The sequence below is a fragment of the Ornithodoros turicata genome, chromosome 3, assembly GCF_037126465.1.
Source record: "Ornithodoros turicata isolate Travis chromosome 3, ASM3712646v1, whole genome shotgun sequence".
Classification (NCBI taxonomy): Eukaryota; Metazoa; Arthropoda; class Arachnida; order Ixodida; family Argasidae; genus Ornithodoros; species Ornithodoros turicata.
The window spans coordinates 7,716,807-7,739,223 of NC_088203.1; the positions used below are offsets into that span (position 1 = coordinate 7,716,807).

At 46.3% G+C, this 22,417-nt stretch overlaps 1 protein-coding gene across 7 annotated transcripts in view; it reads left to right on the forward strand.

The window, feature by feature from the left end:
• The window catches only part of LOC135387925 (GATA-binding factor 2-like), a 215,125-nt gene that overhangs the window by 158,048 nt on the left and 34,660 nt on the right, over positions 1-22,417 (forward strand). For 3 of the 7 annotated variants that reach the window (XM_064617142.1, XM_064617139.1, XM_064617141.1), the window contains 4 exons: positions 7,356-7,635; positions 20,093-20,393; positions 20,523-20,869; positions 21,949-22,104. In XM_064617142.1, the coding sequence (XP_064473212.1) occupies positions 7,398-7,635; positions 20,093-20,393; positions 20,523-20,869; positions 21,949-22,104 (1,042 nt within the window). In that variant the 5' untranslated portion in view covers positions 7,356-7,397. The remainder of the gene's footprint in view (positions 1-7,355; positions 7,636-20,092; positions 20,394-20,522; positions 20,870-21,948; positions 22,105-22,417) is intronic. The other 4 variants (XM_064617140.1, XM_064617144.1, XM_064617145.1 and 1 more) reach the window with 4 other exon arrangements.

The window sequence follows — 22,417 nt, forward strand, 5'->3', positions numbered from 1 at the left end:
CACTTTTCGTCGAGAGCACCATCCTTGTTTACGCAAGCTTCTCCTCGCGTGCAACCGATCGTAAGCAACATATTCAACTATTCTACGATTGATTGTATACGTTCCCACATGGAGAAGGAATCCAAGGTTGGTGTAACAATACTTCATGTCCATACAAATGTCGTTCCAAAGTCAATTCTGCACGAGGAATAGCTATACGATCACAATCACGCGACTATGTGTTTCGGACAGAAACTTTATATATACATGCTCGCTCACGAGAAAAGACACGATTGAAGCCTCGGCCATTTCGTCATCGAAATTTTCTCCAAAGAGTTAATCTGTTGTGGCGTTATATGTATACAGTATACTCTTTTAGTTGGTGTACGATCTATGCGCCGCAGCACATGGATATCAAATTCCGTTTGCCACCCACGAGCATTAGCCACGACCATCATGTTTTGTGCCGATTTAAAGCAAATTAATCCGCTCAGAGAACCAAGAAAAGTAAATTTAAACCAAATGGTTGGGAACACTGTTTGAATCCCACAAAAAAAAAAAAAAAGACGCGACAGAACATTATATGTGCCAGACATAAAATTAGACGAACTTTTCAGACACGCAATTAACGTATAAGACATAGCGCGCAATGTTTTTGTGTTCTAGTATATGAAACTGTGTGCTATGCAACACCCGGAGACATCACGTAAGCCCCGTTTGAAAAATAAAGCCGGCAATAAGCGAAAGTCAATTAGATGGCACATTCACTGTTAAATTTAAGACGTTTCTGCATTGTAAGTCCATCTATACAGTGAAGTGTCGTATATCAGACTGTGTGCAGATGTGACGTCGTAACAGCGACTACCATTTGCTTTTTTTTTTTGTCTTCTTGATCGCTAACAATTCCAAGAAAACGATTTCGTTGCCAAGGTTTTTCGTCGTCAAGACCACCATACTGTATGTCGTATACAGTCAAACTCCTTTATAGCGAACACCTTTTTAACGAAAATACCACTACAGCAAATTTTTTGTGGTCCCGCTGGAGCCCTATAGGTCCAATAATGGACATCCTTTTTAACGAAAATATCTTTATTGCAATTTTTTTTTTTTGCTGTCTCCTGAGTTTCGTTGTAAAGGAGTTTGACTGTATATCGTATATATCGAATATACGACCTTTGTCGTATATTCGCCGTATAGAACAATCGGTATCTGAAAGTCGTCCCCCAAAATACGACAGACCCAGTTGCCCGCTATACCGACGGATATGGTAACCGTAAGTTCTCGAAACCACGGGTAAAATTTACAGTTATGAAAGGCGGAAGTCACTGAAAAGGTTAGCCAGCTGTAGGACTCGAACTCACATCTCCTGGATTACCGGTCCAGGGCTCTACCAGGGCTCCAGGAGCTAAGCTAACACACCTCCCCAGCCACTTCCAAGGGCGCGTCATCAGCCAATTGTGTTCCAGCCTCAGAACATCAATTGTCTCATGTTCAAAATTTACAGTGTCTGCGATTTCGAACAATAAAAACAAAGAGTAAAAGGGTATGAGGGGTTTCGTGCGAGTTTCTTTTGGGGTTGTGCAGACAATAATTTTTCTACACAGTACTTTTTTTAGGGTACACCGTGGAAAACGAAAGCACGAAAAAGGAAAAATAAAAAATAAAGGTTTATAGCGGATAACGTACCCTTCCTTAAACCGTGCTTGCCTTTACTGTGGAGGCACACCCACATACATTAGTTCATAAAAACTATAGCTTTGAGCATGCGGTAAATTTTGAGCGGCAAACATAACCGTATAACTACGTATAAATGTACTGTACTCTCCTTCATAAAGTTTTAACGCCTTTAAGCGGTCCGTAGGAAAGCGGCATTCCCGTTTGATATTTGAGGCTAAATCAACACGGCTATGTGCGCACTTCCGGCACAAATCAGCCGCAACCAGCTGTCGTGGATTACGTACAACTCGGCGGTTCCATTCATGTTATTTTCATAACCGGAAGATGACGCGTTCGTTCCGCGACTAAGTCTTTCTCCTTTCTGTTTCGTTCTGGAGAAAGTAAAGATTACGGCTCATTGTTAATAGTCATGTGATTACTGCACGATTTCCAAAGTGCGGGGATAGCCGATTGCGACTGTATCCCATAAAGCTTCAACCATCACCATGCACATGTGATACCATTTGGACTGTACTGTCATATCGACCTACTTATACGGAAAACGTTTGGTGCATACTATGGGTGTTTTACGTTGTTGCTGAGTTCCTTGTAATGTTCGTACACACTTTGACGCCAATACGTGCATGTCGCATCGATTAGCTTCGCTTTTCTTGCGCAGTATGTTTGGCAAATGTATGTATAGACCGCTATTATTATGGAGGAACATATCTATCCATATGAGCCTAAACTGTTCTCCGATGGTGGTGGTGATGGTGGGATGAGAGAGTCCGTATATCGCTTCGCCGTTCCTAAGCCTCAGTCGCCATATAACGTCACAGTCCTCACTGGTTAAGCTTCGTCTTTTTTTCATTGAGCCTCGGAATGAGTGACACATGGTAACGTTCTATTCGTGGTGGTGGTGGTGGTGGTGGTGATAGGGCTTGCCGTTGTCGGCCTCACGTATGTGGGCAACGTCACGACTCACGCCCTGGGGGAATGTGCGTCCTGGGCCGACTTCTAAGGGAACTGTGCCGACATATGTCTGAAAGCGTCTGAGGAAAACCCAGGAAAAACCCCAGACAGCACAGCCGGCACCGGGATTCGAACCCGGGTACCTCCCAGTCTCGACGTGACATGGTCAGCACGCTAACCACTGAGCCACGGGAGCTGGTCAACGTTCTATTCATTGCGGCATTACTTGTGCTAAGTTACACCAATGCCGTTCACTGAACACGAATTAATGAGCAAATGTGACAGCTTTTGTGTAGGGATAAGACGACATCGCAATATGCGGAGAACCTCGGTCCTGTATACGGACACTTCGATTTGAGCGTCTGCTCCGTCGTTTATTTCATCGATACTTCCAAACAGCCAAAATGTGTTTAAATAAAAAGAAAGCTATTGAAGCGCACATGAATTCCATAACTGAAGTGTGCAGCATTTAAATATTCTATACGTCAGAACCAAAACGAGTAGTACATCGGAGCCGCATCGTATAAACAGGGAGTATCAGACAGCACAATCTGTGCCGATTCACAAAACAACACGAGGTGTCACAGATGTGCATTTCGCTTCCAGCCGGATCGTTCTCATTCAGCATGTTATGGGCTCACAGACGTTCATTGAAAGTCTGAGCGTATGTGCGTACATGTACCACTTCATGAAATGAACACACGTGCACGCAAAAACTATGCATCGTATAATATAACCAGTCAGCAATGTGAGGCACTCTCGAATTCGATATACCGATGTGACTGCTGTATAGAGCCGCTAGAAATTTCAGTAACGCTATGCCTGCTATCGCTGGGTTTACATGAATGCGACAAAACCGTATCGTATCGGGTTATCGCAGCAAATCCTCTCCGACGGGGCCACGTCAACCAATCCACCAGTCGGGATAAGTGCGAGGAGGTGCGATAATTCGACACGATGCGCTTGTGCCCGTAAATAATAAAGACTGCACAAACATATAAATAAAATATTTCACTACTGGTGTACCATGTCGCTATATAGTCGTGAACCAAATTAGGACGAGTCTGGTCTCGTCAGTTCCTGTCTGTTCTTTAGGCGTACATCCCCAGACTCGAGGAACGAACAACAAGATTTATTCCCACACGGGTATAACGAATTCGATTTAACGCAACTTCGATTGTAGCAAATGTTGAGTAACAGTTCCAGCGTAATGATTGCCATGGAGGCCTTGTAACTAAAATATTCTTACCTATATTAAGCCACCTAAGTATATCTAAAAAAAAACTAAATAACAATGAACCATGAAATTTGCACAGCTCTATGTTCCTCTCTTTGCGAATGCGCGTTTCTTCTTGTCATGGCGCATATCTTCCATGATACTGTTGTTGTCGTTGTTATAGAGCTGTAATTTGCTTCGTTTATTTATTTCTTTTACGACGCATTATTTTCACATGTTCGTTGTATGTGCCTCAACAAAAGGCATCACAATCACCCGCAACAAGCACCAGGAAAAAAAGCAAATGGAGCTCATATAATTGACGTGGATCGCTGTTTCGGAACCGATGGCTTTCCTGCATATATTTGCAATCAGGCCTCGCTTGCCCTTTTGAGGAATTTCCGCGTGACAAACTCATGTGTATCTGACGAGCCTCCTCGACGCCTCACGGTAGAACGCCTTCCTGCCGTCCTGGAACTTCCTGTCGTCGCATATACGTTCGCTCTTTGGAAGGATGTTTCTCTTTCTGGGCTTCTGGAACACTCAATGGCGGCCAAGTTAATCGGAAAAGAGTTCGCTGAATTATCGGTTAACGCCACAGTGTGTTAACACATGTCTTGCACAGCACGAATGTACCCTTACAGCAGAAGCTCACCGTATACAACACGAAAAAACCCAATCATCGTTCGGAATGGTGATGATGATGATGATTGGAGTTTTTATGGCGCACAAGCAACGGAGGCCATAATGCGCCAAGACAATGGTGGTTGGTTAGTAGGTAAAAGCAGAAGGATTAGACTCAACTTAGCATTTCACAAAGATTCAGCTATAAAACATGATACATGAGCAAAGCTGGGTAAAACTATATATAGCATTCAAAATTGCTAATATCTTTAAAAGAGTTATAAAATCTCACGAAGGAGAGAATGGGCTCATCACCCAACAACAACAAGACTGGGTGAAGTGGCAACTGATATCTATAAAACTCTCGAAAGTGATAGTGCTGATGAGGTTCATGTACAGGACACGTGATTAGGATGTGCACCACAGAGAACTGCTCCTTACAGTGCGTGCATTCCTATTGGAACCCTTATACACGCACCCTCCTATACTGTCGTTTGTTTAGAATAGTTGGAGTTTGCGTATCTGTCGCGTGCCGTGAAAAGGCACAGAAGCGACATCGCTGGCGCTATGGCTGGTATATTGATCGTGTTACACGATGACTTTAGTTCCAGGGGGCCAGATAGTATACACTCTTAGAAATGAACTTCACAGCATAGCACGCTCCTAGCTAACCATAATCTCGAATGATATAATTATCTGCCCTGATTTGCTGAAAACGGGAGGCGTACGCCTTTTTTGTGACACTTATGCTGTTCATAATTGTCACAAAAAGGCGTACGCCTCCAGTTTTCAACAAATCAGGGCAGATAACTATATCATTCGAGATTATGGTTGGCTAGGAGCTTGCCATGCGGTGAAGTTCATTTTTAAGAGTGTAGGTAGTAGGAGAGAATAGTAGGTGTTGTTGTTCCTATACATTACTGAAGGAAACTTCGCACGTAGAGACTATACGCTGACACGTCGTCGCTGTTCCAAAAACAGAACGAGCATTCTTGCTTGTGCCCCTTTTATTTATTTTTTATTTTTTTGCTTCATCGGCACACCCTTTCAGAGGACGTAGAAGAATATACAATCCCAAACCAAAACATAAAGTTCTAAGTTTCAACAGGAGGTATAAGATAAGAGAAGACAGGTATACGTTCGGAGGGGGTGGGGGAGAGGGGCAGCCGCCCCAGACGCCTTCCTGAGGGGGGACGCCAGACGACACGTCCCGGGTGCTGATAATAAGGTTGCGTAATAAAACGGAAGTCGAGATAATCATCATTGTAGAATTTCTAAGAAAATTTTTCTATTACACTTTGTATTATTTCACTTTTATCACGTATGCATGTGTGCAGAGCATTCGATTGCAGATCGTTTCTCCAAAATAATTTACACGTTATTTGTGCGTAGTACAAATATGGACAGTACTGTATATGTGTAATTTGTATGCCTACATTGTCCTGCCAACTGATGCGCAATTTTTTTTGGACAGTGCTGCTGGAAGGAGAACGGGGCGGGGGCTTCACGTTAGTCCTGTCCCAGAATGCCTCGGGACTAGTTGATATTGCAGCAACAAATGAGTGTGTTCCAGCAGTTGTTTATGCTGTATACCTGGCCTTGCAGATTGTGTGCTCTTGAATAATTTTATATTGTTCCATGGACCAAGACTATCCCCGAGCACTCTATAAGGGAACCGTCCACGTTCAGTGCTCGGTCGACTTCAAATTTGTAACTCACGAGACACCTTTTTTTAGTAATGAGTTGGGGCAGATTTACAGCTGATTCAACACATATATATATCGCTACCTTTCTTGCTATACCGATCTTGCAAGCTTTGAATACAATCAGGCTGTAGCGACGTGCTCTCGTGAAGGTTGGAAAGAGGGGAAACACATCGAAATGGCCTTCGTTCGACGACAACAACACTGGGATTGCGACAGACAATAAACATGTAGCGACATTCCTTTCGCGTGTATCACGTGGCCCGCTTCGTTTTTGCATATATGTACCACGCAGCGGAACAATGAGAAACGAACAACCGTGCTTGTAAATGAGGTGTCCCCTTTTCCAAGATTGAGTCACGGTGTATTTTCTAATATTTCTTACCCTGCGGAGATCCCTCGAACATTATGTTAACGAGACACCCGAGGTAAATGGATATGTGACGACAGTTCAGCAGCATCATATACGAAACGATCCCTTACGTTTTGCTGAATCTCAAGGCCTCACTCTCATTTGGCAGTGTGTCTTCCTCCTATACCGACATTGAGGTAACGGGTTCGAATCCTGCCTTGAACGGCAGTCGTTCTGCGAGCAGTGTGCAAAGCACGCGAGCACGTTGTCTTCTGCGGGGGTTATTAACTGTATAGTCGTGTTTTTATGTTTCATGGTATATTTTAAAAAGAAATCGGATGAAAAAAATTACTCCGGGCCGACTCCTCCTCCTTATTACTTAAAATTATTACTTAAATTACTTATTAGTTATTACTATTAAATTACTCCTTACGGACCGACCAAAGTAGTCTCGCGACGTAAGGCCACGACTTTGTCACCATCAATGGGGATTTCTGGAACGGGGGAACCCAATCGCATTAAAGCACAAAAAGGAATAGCGTCGTCGTCACTTCGCGTACCCAGATGCCAAACAGCGCTTTGGATTTTGGGAGCGCACGCTAGTTTTCGAAAATACTTTGTGGCCCCAACGCTAACTTGCGTCGTTCTCGTCGTATAGGCGAGAACCCGCGTGATCCTGTTGTCTTCAAACGACCGAAAACATTGACAGCAACAACACAAAAATGTTTCGTCTTTTGTCTCTTGTTCTCGCGCATCCTATTCTAAACAAGTTCAGTATTAACGTGCCAATACCTGATAAACAGCGACGACGTGCACGATGTCTGATGGGATGGTATTGTTTTCTCTGTTGCAGCGGGTGTGCCGGAGTACCGGTGGGCGCGAGCCGTGCGACGGCATGGATAGTGACCCCGGCTCAGCGCACCCGGGCTCCGCCTGGCCCGGTTACGAGGGGGGGCCCGGAGGGGGCGCCGCGGCCCCCCGGGCAACAGCGGGTAACGGAGGACCTCCCGATGCCCCCGGGGGCCTGCCGCAGGACGACATGGACATGTTCTTCCACTCCCTCGATGGATCTCCTGGATCGTCTTACTACGGAAACCACGCCAGGGCCGTACACGGCTACAGGCCATCTCATCGTGAGTACCCACTTTTTTCTTTTTTTTGGAGCAAGATGTGTACGACAAGGATAACGTAGAGTCACTAAATAAGCTACGCTTCAGAGTACAGACACTGAGCCGCCATGTTGTTTCGGATGACCTCCAGCGCCATCCATTTAGCGCTCTTCGAAGTGTTGTCTTCTTCCACTGCTGAACTTCACCTTCTTCCATTTCTACTGCCAAAATAGAGGTGGGGCTGGAGGTCATCCGAAACAACATGGCGGCTCAGTGTCGATACTTGAAGCGTAGCTTATTTAGTGACTCTAGGATAACGAGCTTTGCGAGAATGGATAGGCTCGTGCAATACAGTTCAAGAAACCAACAGTTCAACGACAAAGTTGAGTGGGGGGTCTATTTCAATGATACGACCCTTTCCGTGTAACAATCCTTCCTGTCCTCGATATAAATTATTCACTGTGTGGCGTTCCACCAAGACCTATACGCCATATACGAGCACAAAAGCCACACATATACCAATCCAAACACAACAGTTGTCGAAGCAATACAACGCAGCAGTTACACCTTAATGGCAGCTTAATGTCGTCACAATTCACCGCTCGATATTTTCAAAGTTACGTTATTATTCCGCGATTGTGATGAAAAAAAACGCTCTCTTCTTTTGTCCATATCCGCCAGAGCACCGCTCATTCCTGGGCAATCCGGCGTCTGTCCGAGGAACTCATTAGCATAACAATAGTCTCGCCGAATCCGAGAGGGGAAAGACGTGGACATGGCCCAATGCACCGTACCCTCGTCAAATCCGTGGCACGCACCGCCATAAACCGGACGTGACGTCACGATGACCAGTGCGTGGCCGCGTCAGGGTCCGGAACTAATGGACGATTGGTTTGTGGGCCCGCGTGCGCTTCCTGCGATATATTGGCGCACTGTAATGCACAATGGGGGTTGGGTCACGACCATATTCGGTGCTAGGGGACGATGAAGACAATGTAACTTTGAGTAACTCGAGCTCCTCCAGTCGCCAGTTGGTCATTCTTTAGAAAGCTCTTCAGCTTCTTGCATGTCTCTCTTCGTTCGTTTATTTGTAAACTGAATCTTGTTTCGTTATTCTTGACCGCAAGCGAGTACGTGTCCGCTGACTGGTTTCCAAGGCTGCTGGATGGTGACCCCGGCATGACGTCATGGTACACATTCCTTATAGACATGTCATCTTCTGGGAGAGATGTTAATTACGGGTAGGGTTCCGCGTTTTTGGCATTTGCCGAAAAATGCCGAAAAATACCCGTCGAATATTTTACTGGAAATTCGGCACATTCCGAAAAACTCAGAATTACACTTTCTCATATCGTGCTGCAGCTGAAAACGCCGTTCCCTGATCGCATTTCTTTTTTCTTTTTTTCCTCCGAGGCATCACATTTTCGTTTTTCCTTCAGTTAAGTTTTCCTTCAGTTCAGCCCTTAGTTCAGGAGAAAACCTTCCCTTGTAACACTTTCACTCCTGGGTTTAGGGTGTTCAAGTGGAACCCTCCAACAGAAAAGGAATGTTCTCCATGGTGTCCTACTAAACTGCCACGCTAAGTTCCATGAGTTATTATAGCTGCCGATCTTTCGGCATATATTTGGCGCAGACGTTTTAGAATGCCGAAGATATCAGACTTTGACAAAACATATATATGCCGAAAAACACACGCCGAATCTCCCCAGGAATAAATGCTGAAAACGTGAAACCCTAATTTCGGGAAACCTCACTGTACCTCGGAGACGCGGAGTACTTCACTTATACCTAAGAACGTCGAAGCTAATTTTTTTTACGTAAACACTATTCTCGCTTCATCTCCCTAAATACACACTCCCAAACCCTGCTATACGAGGGCATAAAGGCCCGCGCGTTCGTCAACCATTTATGCTATACAACATGCGAAAACCGCTCCTTCTGCACCCCGTGAATCAACCTCTTGTTTTATTCAACCCCACAGTGCGCCTGCCCCGTGTTCTCGAATATATGCAGCTACATACCTCCACGACTCCAAACAAACCCGCATGAATATCAGAGGAGGCAGCAATTTTGTTAAAATCCCGCTCACACTTTAATGGCGCTGCGGCCGGCCGGTGTGTGATGTGCATGACGATGGGTGTGCTTAACATCGTCTCGAAGATCGAACCGGTCTTAATTGGCGGGCACTTAGCCTTCGCCAAGTTCGTGTTTCTTGCGCCCATCATACATCAAGAACGTTTAAGTTGCCAGACCCGCGATTTCAACTGCTAGTTGCATTTCTCTTGCGCGTCCATTTTTTTTCATGGTTGACCGTTGATAAGCGATCAATACTCTGATCCCTTCGCATAGTACAAACAGGAACGCCTATTTCAATATAAGTGCAGTGGAATATATGTTGTCTGTGCGATTATTTCGCAGGAAGTGAAACACGACGGGTAATCTTCCATATAGGTTCCAGTTCAGGGTTATAATTCTATGGCGCGTTGAAGCTTGTTCAAATAGCGTGCGCTATAGGTAATGATTAAGAAGGAAGAGAAGCACGTTGGCCAGTCTCTGGGTATTAATCGTTGGCGTCCATTTATCAAAAGTGACGGGTTTGCTCGTTGCTATATATATGCCTGTACAAGAAAGAGTCCAGGATGCGCGATAAAAGAATTTCACTGCTTTCAGAAAACGTATCAGCATATCTCACTACCTTCAATTTTTTTTAATGCATAGATAGCTTCTCTGTTTTGCGAGAGCGCAACAACAATGTGTCTCGATAGCAGAATCCGATGTTCGAAGAAGCTCCTCGTAACAGTAGAATGCGGTTACTTTACTAAGCGGTTCTATGCTTCTTCCTTAAACGGACGTTGCAGCAAATTTTAAAGCGCCTCATATTTTCCCGAGTACGTGCAGCAGTTGAATACATCGCGAACTGAGTCTTATTGATGGAAAGTCACTGTTCTGACGCTGGGAGACACACAAACTGACAAACGCAACACAAGCGTCAGGATAACTGAGAACATGAACGATTGAAATACGGTAACACATGCCAGTGATGCATGGTTAGCGCGCTCGATCGGTAATCAAGAGGTGTGGTTCCTATTCCTGCAGCTTTCCCGTTTTTTTTTTTTTTTTAATGGCATTATCTCTACCTGCTGCAAACTGTCACAGATAAGACAAACAAGCACATTAACGTGACATGGAGACCATGTGGCCATGTGGCCACCTTCTGTGTCGCTGTGCCCACCGTCTTGCATCCCCACGCCTCAACCAGAAATCTTGTCAATACGCGTGCCCCAACTATATATACCTTTAAGCTGTCAGGTCACGATAACATTTGTAGCCGTTTATCGCGTTCCTCAGTCGTGTACCATTGCCAAGCCAACTCAAACAACACGTCCACAGACACACTTCGCGAACCTGTCCCTGTTAAGAGAAGACAACGCCGACGCTTAGCACTGCACTCGACTACACGACAGTGGTAGCGCACGCTGCTCACAAAGTCAATGAACTGCAAAGGCTTTCTTTTTTCGTAAGCAGCGGCTCTGGTCCGTGACGTCCGTCCAGGTAACATACAAGGACTGGGGCCTGGCTATAGAACAAAGGCGGACGCGGCGTCTTCATAATTGGTTCCTGCTGTCCGCTTTGCATCAGAAAAGGGAATAAAAAAGGCAGCCTTGTCTTCGAGGTACCTTAACGAGCTACACCGCCTCAGAGTCTCCTATTGCGGGGCTCTGTGACAAAAAGTCTCCAGTTTGAGCTTCCTGGATGCATGGTCATGCATTGCGTGTGGGAGACTGCTCGAAGTGTGTTTGAGGGGGGGGGGGGGGGGGATGTTGTGCCTGCATGGACCGAAGTCTTAATTACTTCAGGTATATACATTGAGGATCGCTTAAATATGAATTGTCGTTGTTTTGAGGATGTTCAGGAGATTGGGAGTTGGTTGGTTATTTGGTGGTCGGAGTGGGAGATAATCTTCTTTCGATTCCTCATCGATTTAGCGGTGTAGAGCAAAAGATATCGTCCTGTTGAAGAATTGTCCGTGCATTGTTTAATTTATGAGCCAGATTAAGGCATATGCATCTATACGTAACTTTCACTTGTGCATCCAAAATAGTTCGAAAGCTCAAGGCTTTGGACTTTAATTGTTCGGCTTCAAAGGAAGAAGCTGTGCCGTATAGTACGCTCCTGTCACTTTTCAATCCTACATTTCGAGCATTACGTTTTCTGGACTTCAGGATTTTCTCTGGCATGATATACCGCCTTGTCGCTGCTCAAACTCTCAATGTAGACGTACATAAAGGTGCGTCTACATTGAAGATATACTTACCCTAACATTGCGGCGTAGTTTAATTCTTTCACACACACACACACACACACACACACACAAAAGGCATATAACATGAATCTTTCATAATCGCACGGGATCTTCCATCTGACCTTCTCACCCTACAGCAACACAAACAGCGAGGCTATATCTCCTTATCTAGCAATCTTTATCAAGCACCGCACACTACCCCCATCCAACCATATGTTCGCTTTCAAGAAAGACCCCGAGAGAGATTTTTCATCCTACGTCCTTTTCCTGAGCGAAAGGAGCGCCAAGCTCGCGATTCACACACGTGCAAACACACAGTGCCTGCATCCCTGGCGGCGGTATCTCTTTTTATTTCCTCGGCGTGCTTGATCTGTATCTCTGTTGCCGAATATAAGATGGCCACATTTATCTCGGCGGTGGCTCGACGATTCTTGGAGACGTCGGAGGCCTCAGGCCGCGTCAACCGCTCGGGCCGCGGAATAAGGAGGGGGGAGAGGTTTTTTTCCTGATTCTCGGCTATCACATTGCAAACTCTCCTGTGCGACCTAATATATGCGCTTATGAGTGGTAATGATGATGGAGGATAAATACATGCGTATCCTTTTGATTTGGTTAATTGGAGAACGATTAGTGCACGTGTGTAGATTTGGTTAACTACATGGGAGGTCTGACGGCTGGACTAATGGTAATGATGATGAGGTTCGATAATGTGCTCGCCGAATTTGTGAATCGATAGTGCGCTACAAGTAGTTTTTCGCCGACTGTAGCGAAAAAATGTCCAGATGCAGACGTAGATATAGAAGTGGCCAATTGCAGCGCCACCAGCGGCGTTGCTGAGTGGCAAGGACCGCTCATTGGTGGTATAACTTCAAGGTCATGCTGACGTCCGGGGGGGGATAGAGGTTTTCCCCGGGTTTTCCTGTAGGCAGGTGTCTGTCCACGATTCGCTCTGGTCCAAATATGACCACTCCTGTCTCACTCGCCGTTCCGTAGCAACGGCGTGGCCGCGATGCTACAGAGATCGCTCGTACGGACGTATCAACCGACAATACTTCCGTTTTGCTAGAACCACGTCCACTGACGTACTCTGGAAGCAGAAACTTTCCACGCGCACGCAATCAGCTTCTTTCCACCACAACACCTTGAACTGGGTAACGTAAACGTGTGCAAAAAAAAAAAACAATAATGTTATCCTCAACAACGTACAAAAGAAGAAAAAAAGAATCCTACCCGTGAAGTTAAACCTTCCGCCCACAGAAAAGCACGCATTACGTAATCGACTTAGGGCCCGCGTGTACAGCGGCGCGAGGTGCATGCCGGGAAGGTTTAGTGCTTCGTCTCTTTCAAAATCCTGTACGCTAATTGGCAGCGAGAGGTCCGCCGCCAGAAGGAGCCGTGGCTTGCGCAACACGCATGTAACGAGGCAACGGCCGGCCGCTTTATTTAATATTCCGCCTAACAAAGTAATAATGCTAATAACAATACGGCTAGTATAACACCACAGCAGAGGGGAGGGTTGGGGAGGGGGGGGGGGGAGAATGAAAGAAGAACTCCTCGATTACTCGAGATTGTGTTAGAAGAGTCTAATTTGATTCTGAGAAGAGCCTCGAAACCGGGATGATTTCACGCCCGCGTCTGTGTTGGGTGGGTAGAGGTTTCTGTTTAGAGATGAATGCGGACTTCGCCACGAGCTCCGGATGAGTAACACATGATTTTTTTCGTCCGTTCAAAGTGTACGGTGAGCTGCATTGGATTATAGGTCGTCGTGCCTTTGGGACGTTCATGGACGAAATATTTTCATTCATTAGGTATGGCGGAGGTGATATATGCTCACTCTGACATTTTTTTTTTTTTTTTTTCTGTTCCTAGACTAGTAAGACCATTTATGTAAGGATGCCTACATGTCTGATGAATCCATACGATTAAAAGTCGCAAACATTGAGGAGACAAATGCTACAAAAAGCATTGCGGAGGCAGTATCTGGTAACGGTCGGTTGTGGAAAGAAGTTGTCCTGAACAGAGAGTATACTATAGTAATGTGCGCAAGCAGTGATGGGAAGTACTTGAAGTAGTACCCAAGTACTACTTTAAGTACACTTTTCAGTACTTGTACTTTTCTACATTTCAATTTGAGGACTTCGTACTGTGCTTTAAATAATTTTCTTCGGCACTTTCCTTTGAAGTACTCAGGTAGCCAGTTGGCAATACAAACGCAATACCGTTGGTCGCAAAATAATTTCTTTCGGTTCATATTAATGAGTCAGCTGTAAACTATCCATATTTTCTAAATAGCACTCGGCAAAAAAAAAAAAAAATGCTCGCTAAAGGTTTTCTAAAGATAATAATTAAAACATAATTAACTCACCTTTTGTCACTACCAGGTGTTGAAGCGTCCAGCGATACTACGATCTAAATTTGTAACGTACCTGATGAGTACTTTAAACTACTTTGCAAAGGAATTTGTACTTTCCTTTAAGTACATTGTTGAGGTACTTTGCCCATCACTGTATGCAAGTAAACGTACCGCATTTTCAGGTTCATAACGTGCATCCTAAACGAAAGTTTACACAACTTATATGCTTTATGGATAACGCGCCGGTGGGTAGCACACCGCAGAAAGGACTTCCGCAACAGTGCTCTTGCATGAAAGACTGTACAAATCGGAAACAGGTTGTAAAATAAACAATGTGCATAATGAAAACGGAAATCATCGCATGACTTTGTTCTCCTCATTTTCTCATCGAACCGCACTGATGCGATACTTATACGGCAAGTCCTTTAGCAACAATGAAACATGTCTGCAGATATAACACGCCGTAAACGCACCACATACAGCAGGGTCAATAAGGTAAAAAGTAATACATCTCGGAGCACGAAGAAATTGATTCTGTTCCAAAAAAGGTTCTTTAGAAATATTTTCTTCGCTCTCTTTGACAACAACCAGTTTTCATCACGAACAATTAAGCTCATGGCCAGGCACGAAGGAACAGAGGTCTGTATCTGCCGAAGCACGTATATACGTACAGTGCCATCATGCAAAAGTGGATGTACTGAAAGTATACGGAAAGCCCGCAAACGCGAACAATGGCCGTCCAGTGACGTGCAGGGTGTGGTTGCCAGACTGACAGCCGACGGTATATACGTCATGCAGGCAAGCGGAATTTATGGCAGTGTTCCCTGCCCGCCTTATTGCTCGACCTTTTCAATGCTTAATGCGTGGCCTTGTATTTGTTTACAGGCTAAACAATGCCCGTAAATGAGGTGCATGTATGGACCAATTTGTTTTGAGCTGGGTGTTTTAAACTACAGATTATTTCTGGCGCTTATCTGATTCTGTTCAGTACGTTGAAGAGTGACGGAAGAAGTTGAGCCAAGATTACTCGAGGTTGTTCCCTGAATGCGACGTTCTATATGACGGAACAGTGTAAATGCAAATGAATGACTTCCTAGAATCCGTTGTGTAAAGATGTCATGATCACGGCGACTGCAGGACTTAATAGCGTAGAGATGCTAACATAGACATAACAGACTTCACATAATAACATATAGGCGTTTCTCGCGAATCGAAAACTCGCGTGCGCTCGTAATGCCCATCACGTCCAGCGGGGCGGAAACGCCAGCTGAACAGTGATGTCACCTGTGACGTCTCCCCAGATTGTCTCTCTTGAACGGAAAGTAATTTCGTTTTTTCGCGTTCAGTCGACAAACACAACAGCTGTTTCTGTTTACTTGAAAAAAAAAAGAAAATATCTCATAACGGGAAAACACGGCAGTTTCGATAGCTGAGTATCGCAAGCACACATTATAGGTACACAGAAACAATAGCCGATAGAAACAGGTATCGTCATACTTTCCGCGCAGGTGTCTCGACGTTACCTTCAGGCTGCTCAAAACACTGGCGTTAAAAGGGTATAAGAGAAAGGACTTGGCTAATGACAATGCGACGAAAATGTCCCCAGAGCATTTCCTCGTGGGGTCAGCGTGAAAAACAAAAAAAAGAAAGAGTTCCTAAACAAAGAGTCTATACAGGTGCGCTCCCCTCTGGGACAGACCGCCATCTTTTCTCATGCAAATGAACCGTTGTCCCGACTCGGTCCACTTTTGGAAACAACGTCCCCGTCGGCGGGATCGAAGGAGGAAGTCGTATGCTGTTACCGTAATGATGCGTTTCAAAGATGCAGTCAGTTCGGACTCAACCACTGGCGTTTCCGCAGCCCAAAGGTAACCGCTTGCAGCGTATCCACAGCGACGGTTGGGTGACACCCCTACCCCTTAGCGACAGTTTCCGTACTCTCGCGAGCGAGCCAGCTCCAATGTTATCTGATAAATATTCTTATAGGCACTTTAACAGACAAGTGTTTAAGAGAAAAAACGTATTTGAACGAACAAGGTACCCTGCAGTAGTGCGCACGCGTGATGCCGCTCGTTCTGAAGGTACCCAAACACGTGAGGCGCGTACACCGTTCCAGTTGACATCTTCGGCAATCCGTTGATGCACTTTCGCTTTTGTGTTGCGTTCAACATGCTGAAGTGCGGTCACACAATGGCTCACGTCGACATCCGACATGAAGGTTCCCTGTTTTGTTTCTTGAAAACAATCGTCATCGACACTATCATCGGTCTCGTTCGCTCCCCCTCATGGCCAGGCACGGAACTCTGTTTCTGGGTATAGCACAAGCCTGACTTTGTTAGACTTAACGACTGCTGGACATCGCATAACTCACCTTACTTCGCAACTCTCCAACCAGCGCGATGTTTTCTAATCTTGCCCACGCACAAAGGACCACATCACTAGTAGCAAACATTTGCCCCGCAAGCAACAAGATAAGGAATACCGAAACTACCCCCCACAGGAATCAACCGCTTCTAATTAATTCCTCCCACCACCGCCAGAACTAACACAATCATCGTCCTGCTAACCATACTAAAACACATCCCCTATACTTTCTGGTATCAATGGGATAGGGCCTGAAACTAGACAGCATACGGGAACAAGACAATCTGAAGGCGTAATTGGCTGTAACAGAAGAGACCGGTTGCTGTCGCAGACTGCACGACCGCGTCTGCAATTTTACTGTTGGGGACGCTGTGTTCGCTTATGAAAGAGGGGGCTTTCGAGAGTTCGGTAGCTTGGAGGGCCTTCTGCGTAATTGCCACGTAATGCGATTTGGCAGTCACTTTGGCCGAGCGGAACTGTTTTCTGCCCTTACGCGGATATAATAATGCAAAGAGAAACGCGCCTCGCGCCCGCTAGAGGGTGGTAGATGCGGGTCTGCATCGAGTCGATGGCGATAAGGATTCCTGGGAGTATATGCGACGGTTCTGAGAGAAAGCACATGTTTAGCAGTGTGTGCTCTCTGGAAACACATGCTGCGCAACCGTTCTTTGGGGTGTAATAGCGCCGGAGAACCTGTTCAGAAGTGAACAGGAAGAAAAGGAACAAGAAAAAAGGAAGGTGAAAGTTGAGTAAAGTAATAGTGAAGTGGTCTATCGCCGTGTTCTAGAAAAAAAGTGGCTTTATCTTTGTCCACTCCGTCAAACATGTTTACATGTGGTAGATTTACAGGCAGGACTATCGTGGTCTTTGGGGGTCAACCAGTAGTTCATTCTTCTCTCTCTTCTTTTATTTCTACAGCTGTTACGGACGGACATACGGGGCTGTCAGTGACGGCCTACAAATGTATCGCTCTCGAAAATGTGAGAAGTGACACCACCAACTATTACATTTCGTGCAATCTACACGGGCCGGCATTGACCAGTCTGATGTTCGACATCTTCATGGCGAACGGTTGCGTAACAGAGGAAGAAAAGAAAAAGAAAGCGAAAAAGAGAAACCTTTCATGTTGCACAAATTACGGCTTAAAAACGAAATATGCCAAGGCGACAAGGGACCTTTCTTTTAGCAACTCTGAAACCGGACCACCCGTGCTACAGAACATATTCATTAACATCAGCAGTCCAGCAAAAAAAGGCAGCGTAATAAGAAAGAAAAAAAAAAAGGCTTATAGCCCTTTCAACAGTTTTCTTTATAAACAAAACGATTCTGCCTGGCTCCGGGGTCAAACGGCCCAACGTCAATTTCATTCCTGCTGACTCTATTTATTCAATTTTTCGAACGTTCGCTGTTTCGTTGTGTTCTTCTCGCTTGTTGTGTTTCTAAAGAGGGCCGCACGATGCAGCGTTATTACGAAGAGAAAAATGATGGCACAAAGATTAAAATATGTACGTGCTTGTTGCAGAAGACGAGTACGGAAATTTGACTCGTTATGATAAAAGCCAGACTGCTTTTTTTTCTTTTTTTTTTTTTTTGCCCCGTACTTTCTTTTTGTGTACGTGTATGCTCTCTTCTTTCGCTTTTGAGCTTCTCGGTAATTAGCAGAATCCGGTCCACCGGAAGAGGCCTAGGAATTAAGAGACACGTGGAAGAAGTGGAAGATTCGTGCACGCGAGCACAGCATATAGGTTGAGCCAACCGGAACTTAGATCGAGGTTTTCAACGAGATTGTCCGAGAAATCGTACTTACTTAATTTTACTCCAACAGTCTAAGCTGACACAACCAAAAGGATGGCGGCTCATCTGGGAATATTCATCACACATAAAAGCTGTGCGCTTGAGAAGGACAAGAGTTACAACAGGACAAGAGTGTCCTGTTGTCCGTCTTTCAGCCTCAAAGTTTTACGCATATGACGATACAGTCTGAGAAGACTATGTCAAAAGTACAGGAGGCCACATTTGCCAAACCTTCTCGGATCGCATTTCGACATCCCGACCACCACTGGTAAAATCCTCACTCTCGTTACCGCCACACGACGTCGCCGACCATCCACCGTGAAGGCATTAAACGGCATTAAATGCCCCGCGGGCTATTCTGCGCATGCGTTATACTCTCTCCGGCCTGATTTACAGCCCCTGTAGTGTCAGGCAGCTCCTTCATTTACTTTATGATTTATTTCTCCCTGCCTTCTCACTCTCTTTTTTAGGCTTTACCTTATATGCTGCCACTCTCGATGTTTCTGTGTGTACCCTGAGAAAATAATGGCAAATTGGACGCCGTAAATCTTCGAGACGTGCGCACCATGCTTAACAGGTTCAAAAGCCATTCGCTGGTCCCTGTGTTATAAACTTTTTGTCTGGCGACAAAGCTTTTACATGAGCACGCCATATATGCAGCACTGCCTCGCGGCCAGCAGAATTAGATCGCAGCTCCACTCCTATTTCACCGCTAATTACGGCATGGCGGCCATAAAGAAGAAGCAGTAGACGTCGCGAATTAAACCGTAAAGGAAATTAAAAGTCGCGCGACACACACAGACGTAATTTACGAGCCATTTCTCCGCAATTTGTTGCATCAACGCTTCGCCCTTCATGGGATCAAAAAACATGGTCGTCCCACAAAATAATGTGCGTTCACTGGCTAACGTGATGGCTTCATTACCGGCTACGTGTAATGTCGTCTGCTGGCCCGTTCGATCGAGGACATTTTTGTGCGGAGCGCATGCGCAGAAAACGGGAAGACAGAGGAGGAGAAAGGCGAGAAGGAAAGGAAAGGACGGGTGGCCTCGAGAAGGTTTTCAGTCGGTGTCGCTAAATATGATGGATCAGGCGATTTCGGCGGCGGCTAAATTTCGTCTAATTGAAAGACGGTGATTGCGCTGCGCCACCTAGCGGGTGATTATGGCAATTGCGAAGGAACCTAGTGGTCGCCGTCCCTGTTCCGCGTAAAAGGGGTGCATACGGTAATGGGTGTCTCGGTCCGTGGGAATTGATTGAACCGAACGGATCGTTTATCAATCGTTATCTGACGATTGGATCTGATCCGTCTAATAGAACGCTATATTTATCGAACTAAAGGAAGTATGGGATGAGTTGCCGATGTGAGGTATTGCGGGAAATAGCATCCGTGTTTCAGCTCTTTGCACGTGGACTCCGAACGCTCTTCAGCTTCAGCTGTGCACACCTAGCGAAATGCACGTTGTCAAAGATGTCTTATCTAATCATATTTTTGCAAGGCCTAGATAGTACGCTTACATCTTATCCAGTTAAATCGAGACAGTGTATATTTAATAATCTCCACTAGCAATAAACCTTGTCGAGTAACGTACCATTGAAATGCACCGACACTTCCTCCGCGTAATCAACCTTACAAATTTTAACCAGTCACATTTTGTCTTCCACAGCTCGTGTGTCCAGTGGCCAAGTGTGTCGACCCCATTTCCACACGCCTTTGCACCCGTGGATCTCAGCCGACCCTGCAAAGGCGGCCATGGTACCCCACCACGGGTCCACGTGGTGTTCCCCGTTTCCCCCGGGCGCCAAGCCCCAGGGCAGCCCCCCAGCTCCCCCACCTTTGGCCCTACCACCGTCTCTGTCCACGTCCAGCCACCACTCTAGTCCGCACAACCTGTTCAGTTTCCCGCCGACGCCTCCGAAAGACGCGACGCCCGACTCCGCAGCAGAAGCAGCTCCTTACCCAGCAAGGTACGTGATTCCTATATCCAGTACACATAACTGAACTGCAGATGACGAGTTGGAGCTGCAGTCATGTTGGAAGTGTTTATCGAACCTTTTTGTTTAACCTGGCCCATGAACTGACAATCTCTAACACAGCCCCATCCCGTTCTTCTTTGTCTCCAGTGGATCTCTCGGCTGCGGTGACGATCAGAAGCCATCCATGCTGACCTCATTGGGTGGCTGCAAACAACGAGAAGGTAGTGGCTCCTTTCCGTCCAGTCCCTCTCCTTATTCCCCCTACGCCCCTCCCGGCCCCCAACACCACCCCCACCATCCCCCTTCGGATTTCGGCGGATACCACGGCTACCATCCGGCCGCCACGTCCTCCATACTCAGCAGCGTCAAGAGCATTCAACACGCCGGACTCCAGGGCTCGGGCCCTGTCGTCTCGTACGGCTCAATCGGCGGCGGCAAGACCAGGACTAAGGGACGGTCCAGCGCCGGTAAGAAGGAACCTGATCGGGCATGGAGGACTAACACACTAACCTCGCACGCTGCTTTTGGGACGCACGCCACTAGCACACCGCACGCGCGTGGTCTTCACGAGCCTGTTATCGCGAAGTCTTCAAGATCAAGGCACCGTGACAGAGCATCCTACATCCCTTTACCCACCCTTGTCCTCCCTACATGCTCCCTCTTCTTCGAATCTTTCTGTCCACATTATTCCCCTTTACCATGCTTCCTTCGTTGTTGTCCGGTGGAGATAGTCGTTTTAGACCGAGGCAGTCACATTCTCGGCGTGGACCTCATATATCTGGTCCGTCATCGATCATTTAGGAGGTGTAAGGACGCTGTAATTACGTGAAGGCCGTAATATTTCATTGGCCCGTAATTATAGGTGATTTAGGGTTCGACCACACATCAAACATCGGTTTGACCCGGAGGCTGCGACGCTGCGCCTTTTTGAAACGCGACAATTATCGCGTCACCTAATGATAGCGTTAGATAAGGTTTTAGCTGCTGAAGTGATTAAGGGAGGACGTGTAACGCTGTAGCGAACCTCTGATACCGGCAGGGTCAAACTCGGGAGTGCGGTCACGGATCTGAAGCTGGGTGGGCTGAAAAGAAGGCACGACTCCCAAAATTGCAGAGCCGAAGCAAGCAAAGGGTCGATAATTGATAATAACTGATTATTCAGGACGGACCATATAGTTGGATTAAGACAGAAAAGAAAAGAAAAAAAAATGGAGACGTAGGTCGCGCCGGCGCAAACAGCAGCTGCGTGATCGGACCAATGGCTCCCTTGTACGCTCCACTGACGTACTATGATGCACCGATCATCTCATACCGGAAGCAGCAAATACGATACAAGCTGTGCAAGTGGTTCCACGAAATCGAAAGCAAGGACAGGGTGATTAGCGCGAACAGGCCTACACGTCAAGACCGTCAAAAATTGTCCGATAGGATCCTGCAGAGATTTGGCGCTGCCTCGGTGTTAGAGTGTTAAGACATGCAAAGTTTTCCCGGTATACGAGCGGCCTAAAGCTGAGCCCCGGGGCCCGTTCTCGCTGACCCGTTGCAGGGAGCAGTGGCTCCGGCTCTACCAGTGGCAGCAGCGGGAGCTCATCCCGCCGCGAACTGCCGCTCGCCTTCCCATCCCTCGAGCAGGCACCCTACTTCTGGAACGGCGGCCAGCCGCTGACGTCTGGCCCGCGCTCTGACATCTCCGCCTTCGGAGGTACGTGGCAGATGGAACCCCCTTTCATACTCACCCACGTTTCAGAATAGAAAATTTATGTCCTCTTCGTGTGACGAGTAATTTTATTTAGCGCGACTGATCGCGTGGTCTAGTAGTGGAGACCCGCGATTTGGTTTGGCCCTCGCCTTCGTCGTGTCTGGGTGTGTGACGGTCGTTCTGAGTCTTGGGGGGAAATCACGTTTAAGCTGAATCCTGCTTCGCTTTCGTCGCTCGTGTGACTTTTGTACTTTTATTTTTAATTATTTCGGCGATAGATATCATGCTGTTGCTTTCACCTCTGCAATAGCGTGCA